Source organism: Chrysemys picta, chromosome 5 (assembly GCF_011386835.1).
Source record: "Chrysemys picta bellii isolate R12L10 chromosome 5, ASM1138683v2, whole genome shotgun sequence".
NCBI lineage: Eukaryota > Metazoa > Chordata > Testudines > Emydidae > Chrysemys > Chrysemys picta.
In genome coordinates, this window is record NC_088795.1 from 100,892,376 (window position 1) to 100,904,466 (window position 12,091).

The following is a 12,091-nucleotide window of genomic DNA, read 5'->3' on the forward strand; positions in this document are numbered from 1 at the left end:
TGTTCTGTTCATTCCTCTGAAGCACCTGGCTTTAGCCACTGTTGGAAGAAGACAGGATACTGGGCTAGATGGACCTTTTGTCTGACCCAGTATGGCCATTCTTGTGTTCTTCATTATGGGCAATTTGACATTTATCAACTGTTACTCAATTTTTGTAAAACATATTCTCCCAAACTGCTATGAAATTAGAGATTATAAAGAGGCTGGTTTTGGAAAATATACCCAAGCCCTCATGTTATCAACTACCTAACTTAGAAATTTTCTCTAGTAAATATCCACTTGCCGCAGATATGAATCACGTCACAGAATCTTATACTCTATGACTTATATAATATTCAAATATTTGTTCTACTTAATATACAATTAGTTTTTCTCTGTAGATCATTCACCATATTTATATATTGTAAATTAGTTCATTGAACTCTGTAATGAATATATAAGCCCATTTGTCACCTATAACTAGTGCAGCTGTAGTTGTTCAATTGGTATCTTGAAGGGGGAGAGTTGCTTTGTTTACCCACTGCTTCACATTCTCATTAAATGGTTTGTAGTGTATTGATTAAGTATAAGGTTTAAATCCTACTATTTAAATGTTCTCACATACCTTGCTTGGTTTTCAATAGCCTACATGTAGTCATACTCTGGTAGGATCAGAGTTTTAGGTCTTAAAGGAGTACAGCTATACAGTGGGTAGAGGACTAGATGCTCTTTGCTTTGGAGAAACTCAAGGGGAAAGTGCAGAAAACTTCAAAAACATTTCTTCCAAAAAGGAAGGGTTTAGAATTCAATGGGATCCAATCCCCTATGAATCCCAGGGATCCTGGTAAGCCACAGTGCCAAGACCCTGTGTTCTACTGATCTGAAGCCAGTTTGCATAGAATTCTGGATGGCTCCATGTGTCTCTCTACCAGTTCAGATTCCCTGGCAACATACCACCTGCATAGGCTACTCTATTGTTGACTTATTAACTCCGACAGATTTCTGCGCAGAAAACGTGCCCGTATACACAGTACGAGGCAGAGGAGAGTAATCTGTTGCTCGATGCTCTCCTTTTCATGCCTTAAACCCACAGAACCCCAACCCTCTGAAAACCTCCGGGGATGGTGGTGGAAGTGCTCTCCCATTCTATGCTGCCATGGGGATTTACCTTCAGCAACAATACTGACTCATAGTTACTCATACTAAATTCTCTTTTATGCCAAGGCCCTCTTACACTGCTCTGGCCCCCTAAAGCTACCTCAAAGGAGATGGAAGTGGCATCCTGAACTAGCTGTGTACAGGGGACCTTCCCAGCCAGTGCAAAAAGCCGTAGTCCCTGGAGAGGGCTCAGGGCTGGAGAATGGGATGGAGATAGGGAATTAACTGGACTGCAATGCATTATGGGTAGTCTGCTTCCAAGGGTCCCCTTGCAAGACAGGAGATTAGAATCTTTCCTCAGCCTATCAAAAAGAAACAAACACGCCGCCTTTGTTCTAACTGTCTGAAGGAGAAATGAGAAGCAAATTAACCCTGCTTTCAGGAGGGGACTGCCACAAGGCAGGTGCCTTGATCCTGTATGTTAGCTCCAGGTGAGAGGTGACATTTAAAAAAAAAAAAGCTCATAGTAGGGGTTGGGTTTAATTTCTTTACTTAATGTAGGGTCCAGGTAAAATTAAAAAAACACCCTTCGAATTCCTCCTACTTAGTAGAAGAATAGTAGTATTTTCACGACTCCCAGCACCATCACATTAGCCACCAAGGAGCAGCACTGTTCATGTGTCTAGAATTAGTCCTTTGAACATATCCTGTTATAGACCTGGGCAGGAGTGTTCAGTATTTGTTCTTGTCTTCAGATATGAATATGACAGCTGCGTGCCTAACACCTTCAATGGATTCTACAGTTGTGTTAGAGAAGACAAAGGAACAGCCCTAAATAAAATATTACTAACACTCACGTATACACTTTCCCTCCAATGAATTCACAAACATTTATTGACAGTCATACACCAACTCGGAGAAGTTGACAGCATACACCCATGTTTTCCACCCTGCACACTACCTTTGTACAAAATATGCCTCGTAAAATATACACCTCTACCCCGATATAACACGACCCGATATAACATGAATTCGGATATAATGCGGTAAAGCAGTGCTCGGGGGGGGGGGAGGGGGGCTACGCACTCCAGCGGATCAAAGCAAGTTCAATATAACGCGGTTTCACCTATAACATGGTAAGATTTTTTGGGTCCCAAGGACAGTTTATATCAGGGTAGAGGTGTAATTTGAAAACTAATAACTTGCTGGTCAATATCATGGCAAAATATATGTAGTAATATTATATGTAGAGTTCTGAACATAAACTGAAATCAAGACTGAAGTGTATTTGCCAGACAAGCCTGGGGCGTGGGTAAACCTGTTTCTCAAAGATAAAGGGTAAGTTGATGCCTCAACCAGGTGTCATAAAAACTGATGGGCCATCACCTATCTTTTGCAAAGAAAGGGGACAGGATCAAACAAATCTGATTTTGGCAATCAACAGCATGAACTCTCCTCCCCTCCCCCTGCCAAAAGACTCCTTGCTCCGAGCTGGAAAGAACTTGATCTAGGGGTCCCTCTCAGGGAACTGCATTTCAAAGGGTGACTGAACTATAAAAGCAAGGGCCAAAAACACCACAAGTTCTCTCTCCCTGTCCATCTCTGTTTTCCACCTAAGAAGACAAAGGAATCCAGCTTTTTGACTTTGGGAAGGATCCTGACTTGATGATTGGTTAGTAATGCAGCTGAAAGCATATGGTAAGAATTTTACCTTAAACTAATCTTAATTTGTAAAGTTTTAGTACTAGGAAGCATTTTATCTTTATTTTTCTTGTAACCATTTCTGACTTTAATGCCCTAATTCTTATACTCATTTAAAACCTATCACTTTGTAATTTTTGTTCTTTACTCAGAATTAGTCCAATGTTGCAAAGTGTGTGGGTAACTCCATTTAAGGTGCCAAGTTGCTGTATATTGTTCCCTGACAGGGACAACGGACCTTTGTTACCTAAACTGGCCATGAGAGGGCTGCACAGTGTAGTACAGAACACACACTTTGGGGAGGGGGGCGGAATTCCAGGACGGGGGATGTGTTGAAGTCACCCTGCATGTGGAACTAAGATTGGTGGAAGCCAGAGTGTGGCTTACATGCTGAAAGGCTGCTTGTGAGTGGTCCATGTTGGAGCTACAGCATCAAGGCATTGTGAGGCACCCCAGTTACACGGCATGGATGACACAGCCCCTCACTGGTCTAGATTGGACCCCAAAGAGTCAAAGGTAGGTGTATCTGCATTTTCCAGATGGAGGAAATGAAGGTACAGAGAAGTTGAGTAGTCAGATTTTCAGAAGTGCTAAACACCCACAACTTCCACTGAAGTGCACAGGAGCGGCAAGTTCTAAGCATCTCTAAAAACAGCCCATAAATGATGTGCAAGATACAGTGAGTCAAACCACAGATAAAAACCATTTTCTCTTGCCTCTCCATTCCACAAAACCACACTATCCACATACTTCTAAATCCTATTTTTGACAATCACCTCAAAGAAGGAAGTTCAGCCAACTGATGTATATCAATAATTTTCTGTGAGGAGCTGGTAAAAAGGAAAGCCATAACAGACTAACACTCAGCTCTTTGGCCCTGCTCCTTGCCAGTTGTGATGCTCCACCATCTCAAAATAATGGAAAAAGCAGGAGTTACAACAGTTAGAAGTTTTTAAAATACATCAATAACATAAAAACTCAATTGAATGGTAAATATATATATGCTTCAAAGCATATGCCAGATTATAATTAACAGTGGGCAGGGAGAAACTTTCTCTCACTGTGTGCAGGTTATTTCATAACTGCCTATTTCAGCATTTCTTACACATAATTTTGTGTCTCCCTCCAGCATGTAATTGCCTTTATAACACAAACTCCCCTCCACCCCAACTTTGTCCCTGTATAGTTCAAGTGGATTGATGGAAGGGCTTTTAGGTACCCCTTATCAGCCTGCATTGAATCATTCAGCACTGGCATAAACTGCAAGCAAGCAGGATTTGGCCAAATGTTTGTGTTTTTTTATAAAGCTCTCATTCCAGTACTTCCACTACTTACTATAATTATAACAAAAAAATGAAATGGTGGCAAGAGGGGTAAAGGGCTAACACAAATTCTGAAACTTATTTCTTTGTGGGCAAAATTCCTCATGCCCACAGCCAAACACAATTTTCTTAAAAAACAGTGTCATCTTTTAAAAAGGCCTTTTATTAATTAAAAGCAAATGAAATTTCTTTCGATTAGATTTCAAATTTTATTCAAAAGGCCAAACTTTAGGGATTCCACAGGTACATGTGGCTAGAGCTCTGGATAAGGAATATTCTGTTTAGATCAATCAAGCCAGGTAGAGCTCAATACTTCCAAGAACTCTCTGTTGATCCTCTTGAAGGCTCAGGCTCTAAATGTGGTGGGTAATTATAGCAAAATGTTTGGGTAATCTTTGCACATTTACTCCTTACTACGTGTAAATATGGGAAACACACAAGGAGCAGAGGGAAACGTTTGTCTTTACCTGACCTCTTATGCTTTAGGCCGGCCGGCCAGCTTCCCCCCATTTTGTGTCTCCAATCTGCATTTGGCAAGAGCAGGACGAATATAGCTGTTTATATTTTATTACATTTGCTTCCTTGCAGTGATGGCACTGGGACAGTCACTATATCAACTCCCCAGCCGGCAGCTACTTTTGCTTTCTGAGCGAGATTATGTAGGCGTGAGGCTGGATCACAGGGTATAAACCCGTGACCCGGCCCAGGGCCGGAGGGCTCAGAGAGGCGCCCTTCCACTAGGGGAACAAGCCCCTGGAATGGCCCCTCTCTCTGCACCACCCCCCGGCCCGCCCGCCCGCATCATTTACCCCAGGCTTTGCCCCTTCCCTCCCTGCCGGCTCCCTGAGCAGCCCGAGGAGGCCTGAGGGGCGGGGCGAAGCTCAGCTGCTCCCGGGCATGCTCAGTGCTGCGAGGGAGCGGCGCGGCGCGGCGCGGCCCCTAGGCGGGGCGGGCTGGAAGGCGGAGGCTGTGCAGCGCGAGCTGCAGCAGCTGGGATCAGGGATGGCTCCGTGGGGATCGGCGGTGGCAGCCGAGGTCTCCCCGGCTCCCCCGATGCGGGTCGCGGCGGTCGCCCAGGGGAACCACTCCGACCTCGGTGGGTGACTCCGTTGTTTCCTTGCGCCGCGTAGGAGTTTCGTTGGGCCGGGACTGGAGCCGCCGCCCCCCGAGCTGCCTCCGGAGCACCCGCTTCCCGACCCCTGACTCTCCCCCGCCCGCCGCAGGGCCCCTCACCGCGCTTGCTTTCGCCTCCCCCGGCTGCGGCCCCCCTGAGCTGCATGCCTGAGTCCCGCCGAGCACCCCGGTGTGTGTGGCCCCGGGGGTCCGTTCCGCTTGTCCCCGGCGCCCTTCCCCTTGAGCGGGTGGGCATCCCCCGCGGGCTGCCCCAGAGCCTCGCTCAGTCCCGTCCTAGCCCAGCGATCTCCCGGGCCCCTCCTGGTTACTTCCCCCGGCTCCCCGCCCCACCCCGGCGTCCCCAAGCGCAGCGCCCTCCTCTACCCCTCTGCCTCTACCTTGCTTCCTCTTCCCTCTTACTGCGCTCCGACTTCCTCGGGGGCCGGCTCACTCGCCACTACCTGCCTTGCCTGGGCACACCCTGGGGGAACAGAGGTAGCCGGAGCTCTGGGGGTGACCCGGGTCCTTCCGGGTAGCTAGCCCAGTGCAGCCGCTTGTTACTGGGAGGCGGTGTGAGGAGGCGCTGCCTCCGGAGTCTCCTAATCTCTGCCCGAGGTGAGAGCGGCAGGCTGGGGCCACAGACCCTTTTTGAGGAGTTGAGTTGTATTATGTAGTCTCCGAGGTGGAAGCGAAGAAGCAGAGCTCGGTCTTGGTATTTCCTCCACGAGCAGTTGTTCTTTCTCTAGGCGGCCTTACTTTTCTGATAGTTGGAAGAGCTCCCTCCTCTCGCCCTCGGGCCCCCCGCGCAAATGAGAGTTCAACTTGGTACAGCTTCTTGTGTAATATCCCATAACTAGAGGCACAGCTGAGGGCAGTGAGATCCCTGTAATGTTTCAAAGCTGTAGCAAGAAAGTTCTTGGCTTTTCAAGTTCACCTCATGGTGCAAGTTGCCCAATTTTTGCTAAAACAAACCTCTAAAATATTGGTTTCGTGGCTTGTTTTTTGCATTTCTTATATGAATTTGGCATGTCTGCGTTAAACTTGGGTCCAAAATTAAGTCAGTTACATACATTCCAGGTAGATGACTTCTCTTCAAAGGCTTCTTGTTGCTGCTTGAGGAAGGTAAAGTGGTCCCTGAAACAGATGATAATAGCATCCCTTCAAATAGATGCAAACTTAAATTTGGTTCAAAGTTTAAACTTTAGTAATTGAATTTTTATAATTCATGAGAACCCTGTAGATAATTCACATTACAAAGAAATTTCAATGAAAACTGTTGTTTTTAAACCAACATTCCTCTACATGGATTTTAACCCAAACATTGCAGTACTAATAAACTAAAAGTGGAAACTGACTTCATTGCTTTTTATTGTCCAAGATAAGAAATGCAGAAAGTAATTGGAGCATAATTAGTGACATGTAAATTTGGTTTTAAAAAATTCATTAATTTTTAAGGTCGTGTCCAGAATTCTAGGTAAAGATACTTGTTTATAGTGTGACTTTTAAATTAACTATCTTTTTGAATAGTCTTGTGGAATGGAGTTGGTAAATCCAAAGGGTTGGCTTGTTTAATTTGAAATTTTGAGTTTACTAGGGAAGGGTTAACCTAAGCAGATACCTGGGTATGATATTAAGTATTGCTCCAAGGCTTTTTACACTGTGATTTTGCAGATCTACCATTCCCAAATGGTGCAGCTGGGCTGGGGAATATAGTGGTAAAAACAGCCTAGCTTTAACTGTACTATGGCTTCTGCTGGAGGAGCTGCACCTAAAGGTATGTCTACACCAGGGGTCATCAGCCTTTCAGAAGTGTGTGCCAAGTCTTCATTTATTTGTGGTAATTTAAGGTTTCGCGTGCCAGTAATACATTTTACATTTACGGTGGCCGGCGGATGGAACCCCAGACTAGCAGCTGGGAGCCCAGGCCAGCAGCAGCCTGCCAGAGTAATAAATCAGCTTGCGTGCCGCAGGTTGCTGACCCCTGGTCTACACTGTAGTTGGGAGCAAACCTCCCAGCCCAGGTAAATCAACTCACACTAGTGGGGCTCAAGTTAGCATGCAAAAAATAACAATATGGATGTGGTGGTTCAGCTTCTCACGCATGGGCGGTGCGTGAACCGCTAGTTGGGGGAGGCTAGCCCCCATCCCCCCGCTTCCGCGTCACGCGCCCTCGCCCCCAACGGAGCCCAGAGCCACTCCTACCACAGCCGCAGGCCCCTGTCTTAGGCTAGTGCCCCTAGCCTCCCTTGGAGCGCTGGGAGGGTAGGTGGCGGGGCCCCAGCCACGGAGTGTTGGGAAGGCAGGCAGCCCAGCCCCATCCTGGAGCTGTGCTGAGTGGAAGCAGGAGGGGGAGCCTGGGGGCAGGGCCACGCCTGGCTGTTTGGGGATGATACCCGCCGCCTATGCTCTCAAGCCTTGGTGGGCAGTTGGGCCTGACTCAAATTTAGTTCTGTTGAGTTTGAAGACAGTTACGCTGGTGAATTCTTGGGGTGGCATATAACAAAATCAGCCCCATCTACCTGAGGCTCGCTCCCAGCTGCGGTGTAGATGAACCCTGTGGATCTGAAAGATCATAGCGTAGACAAAGCCTTGGAGCACACACTAACTTTTAGCGTCATATCCAAGTGTTGGCAAAGTTGACTCTTATCTGTCAATCCCAAATTTTCATTAAAACAGGCTCATCTTCTGGAGTTACTAACTTGTATTGACTCAGGTCTTCTGCCAAGGGAACTAATTATTTTTTTCTGATGTGTGTGGGGGCAGGAGGTTGTAAGAAAAGGAGGGAATTCCCCTCCCCCCCCCCAAACATAGCCTTTCTTCTCTCCGTTTTCATGTTTATGTAAAATACTACTGAGTAAGACTTACATTAACCTTTGTCACATCTCTACGTTGGTATATGCAATACAGGTTTGTGCATGCTATAGTTGCTGTGCAGTTTATGTGCTATAGCTTCATGGAGAGAAACTGGCATTTATACAGATTTGTTTAATTAGCCAGAAGACTGGAATTGTGAGCATGTACAGACATTTAATGTATGTACAGTAAATGTCTATTCAGGTTTAGTTCTGTTGAGCTCGAATATAATTATGCCGGTGAATTTTTGGAGTGGCGTACCTGAGTGGGAGGAGAGTTTAGTAACATATTCTTTTTAAAAATCAGTGCCAAGTATCATCAGATGGGCAGGACCCTGTTTCTGTAAACTGGTCTTGTAAAACATTGGGACAGGTAACTCACAAGAGATTGTGGAAGTCAGACTTACTTCCTTTCTGGGTTTATGATGAAATTCTTCCCTTCCCCTTTTCTAAAAAGACAGCTGCTCAGCTACACTTCTTCACATCTGTGACCCCCTGGATGTCAATCTTGGGGAAGTGTGCAGAGAATTACCACTATGCTTAAATTTCAGTTTTCAGTTGAGTATCAGAAATGATAGTGACAACTATCTTCTATAGTTAAGGCCGTACCAAAGTCACGGTCCATTTTGGACAATTTCACAGTCACAGGATTTTTAAAATAGTCAATTTCATGGTTTCAAATGTTTACATCTGAAATTTCAGGGTATTGTAACCATGGGGGTCCCAACCCAAAAGGGGGTCATGGGAAAGGCTACTGTAGGGGGGGTCATGGGATCGCTACCTTTACTTCTGCACTGCTGCTGGCGGGGGCGCTGCCTTCAGAGCTGGGCAACTGGAGAACAGCGGCTGCTGGCTGGGCTCCAAGTTCTAAAGCCAGCAGCACGAAGTGAGGATTGCAAGGTATGGGGAGCGGGTTACCCTACGTTTGGGTTTTCCAGGCAGCCTCTCCTCCTGGATTGGGATGAGGGGTGCTGACAGCTGGGGCTGCAGCCTCTCCGCCTGGGTTGTTGTCTGTCCCAGCCAGCTACCATGGAGCTTCCTACAGCTGGGGGAGGTTCCCAGACGTGGGTCTGACCCAGCTCCCGGAGTGGCTCCTGCAAGGGAAAAGGAAGTCCTGTCCCTCCCCAGTCTGGGCTGGGATTAGCAGCTGGAGCCTGGCCCAAAGTAGGAGCCCATGGCTAGGGTGCCCCCAGCCCTGCCCCTCCCCTACAATAGCCAGATTTCATGGTCCATGATGATCATGAATTTGGTAGGGCCCTATCTATAGTGTAAGGGCTGGTCTACACTGAAAACTAAAGTTGGCATAGCTACACATGTCAGGGGTGTGAAAAATTCACGCCTCCTGAGAGATAGCTATGCCAATGTAACCCCCTGTGTGGACAGTGCTAGGTTCGTGGTGGAGGTAGTTTAACTGCAGTGAGGGGAGAACCCCTCCTGTTGCTGTAATGAGTGTCTACACTGAACTGCTGCAGCTGTGCCACTGTAGCATTTTAAATGTAGACATACCCTAAAACAGATTGTTGAAACACAGGGCTTGTCTATGTACAGAAGCTGTGCTGGTTTAACTAAAATAGGTTTTTAAACTGATTTTAATTAAGCCTGTGCAAATCCCTCTGTGGTGACACAATGATTTAAAATTGTTTGCCACCTTAGCTTGTATCTGTAACTTTACCATTGAAAGCTTGAGTGATATGAATTGGTTTTAAATCTTCAGTGTGTCTAAAGAGGGTTTTGGACAAGTTTTGCTAAATCAGTTTAAAATACCACCTTTTGTTAATCCAGTACAGTTTTGCATGTAGACTTTGTGTAAACTGGTGTTCAAGAAAAAAGCTCAGACTAAATTACAAAAATTGTGAATAATTAGTCCCTGTCCCAAAACGCTTACAACTGAGCTTTTTGTTTGTTTGTACAGGACCTAGTGCAAGGGGGTCCTGGTCAATGAATGGGGCTTCTAGCTGCTGCTACAATAGAAATGATAGTTAAATAACAACCTGGGTTCTTCCTGATTCTTGTCCTCAAGTTTCATTTTCAACCACGTGAGTCAATGAATTAAGTTTTTGGTACCCTTTCACTCTTTTTTTTTTTTTTACACACACTGTTTTTTCCTTACTCGGAGGGGAGAAGCTCCTTCAAGTGATTGCTTCTTGATCCTTTTTTAACTGTTTCTGGGGTTGCCAAGAAAGTGGAGCAGGGCAGGAGCACTGGTGTCATCGTTCTGAGGGAGGCTCTCTTGCTTGGATGGAGGGCAGAATTAGGGGTCTGGGTTTCCTGCTACTGCTCTATTTGTGAGCCACTTTCTACCTGTACTGGCACCTAATGCCACCTTGTTAACTTGAGAGACAAAAGGATAGGTAAAAAGAAGAACAGGAGGACTTGTGGCACCTTAGAGACTAACTAAGTCTCTAAGTTAGTCTCTAAGGTGCCACAAGTCCTCCTGTTCTTCTTTTTGCGGATACAGACTAACACGGCTGCTACTCTGAAAAGGATAGGTGCATTTTTAGATATATAAATACATACAATTTTTTTGTCCCTTTCTGTGCAGTTTGGAGTTTGAGTGTTCACTCTTCTCCACAACTGGACTTTAACATTTCTTTCAGTGTTGATGTTTCATAGTCGTTCTCTGGATGTGCAGGCCACCATGGTTTTTCAGCCTCTACTGAAAATAGATTCCAATAAAATGTGCCACTATCTTTTTTTCAAATGGTGGTGAGTCAGCATTATAGATCTGAGACTTCTTCAGTTTAAATGAAATTCTCTTACTTAGGTGGGAGTCTTTAGTATTTGTTTTTCTTCTCATGGCCCAGTTATTGTTCCCTTTCAAGTTATTAAGGAAGGATATTACATACTTGCAATGTTTTCCAAGTGCTTAATTTTAAACTGCTAACACAGGACATAAATTAAAATCAATGCTAATGATGTGGCACCCCTGAGCACGAGGAAGGAGAGGGAAAAATAAAAATGTAAAATGTTAACTCACAGCCAAAAGTAAAGTTTGAATCTTAAATAACTATTGTGTTTTAAAAGGTTACAAACTAAGTTTTTGAAAGCAGCCTTTCTAATAAACAACTTCAAGGGGATGAAATCTTGTGTTCTGAGATGTCTGTAGTTAAATATCTGCGATAACATAAGAAAAGAAACTGCATTATATTTTCTTGGCTTAATAAGCCTTACGGGGGAAGTGAACAAAAACTTGAGTATGTAGTTCACCAGCTCTAACTTGGGCTGTTTGGCTGACTGAGGCTCGGGCTGTGCTTCAGCAGCAGGAGTTCTGCAGCAGTGCTGCTATAGTATATATGCTTTCTGCAGTGACAGAAGGGGTTTATCCATCGCTGTAGTAAATCTATCCCCTTGAGGGGCTGTAGCGAGGCAGACAGAAGAATCCTTCCATTAACCTAAGGGTGTCTATACTGGGGCATAAATTGGCTTAAGTACTCCTAATGAATTTTTCACACCCTTGAGCGATGTTGCCAAGTTTTAATTGTAGACCAGGCTCTACATATCTGAACTGGAAAAAACAGGAAACACAGCTCATGTTCATCCATTTCTTAGAATCTGTAGAATCAGTCTAGGGACTTTGAAGTAGTCAGTGATGTGTGGGCTATACACTGATGCATAGCTAGTTATGCTTGCTTCTAACAGAACATAGACCTTGCTTGGAAGGCAGCAACTGGAGGCTATTTTTCTTTCACAGGAGTCCTGCAGTAAAGCCCTGGTTGAAAATGTTGGGCAGACACTTTAACCACTATTGCACTGAATTCAGAAATAAGTAGGGCTTGGGGAAGAAACTGAACTAGGTAGAGGCTTTGCATCTGATATCTAAGTTAGTCTGTGGCCACTCTTGCTGATGGCTGCTCTGATACTTTTTCCTAAAAAATTACAGTAATTAACTTCAGGAAAAACAAATCAATTTACATGTCCAAATCCTAGTAATTTATATAATTAACTAGCAAGTCTTCTGTGAAAAGTGATATTTGTATGTTTGTTAATATAACTTTTCACAGCCTCCCAGCTAGCTAAGACAAGGGA

General features: G+C 45.0%; 1 protein-coding gene across 2 annotated transcripts in view; it reads left to right on the top strand.

Annotated features, from left to right (window-relative positions):
• Nucleotides 1-5,008: 5,008 nt before the first annotated feature.
• Nucleotides 5,009-12,091, top strand: part of RELL1 (RELT like 1) — a 42,602-nt gene continuing 35,519 nt past the window's right edge. The window contains exon 1 of one of the 2 annotated variants that reach the window (XM_008169953.4): nt 5,009-5,196. In XM_008169953.4, the coding sequence (XP_008168175.2) occupies nt 5,103-5,196 (94 nt within the window). In that variant the 5' untranslated portion in view covers nt 5,009-5,102. The remainder of the gene's footprint in view (nt 5,197-12,091) is intronic. The other variant, XM_042843443.2, reaches the window with a different exon arrangement.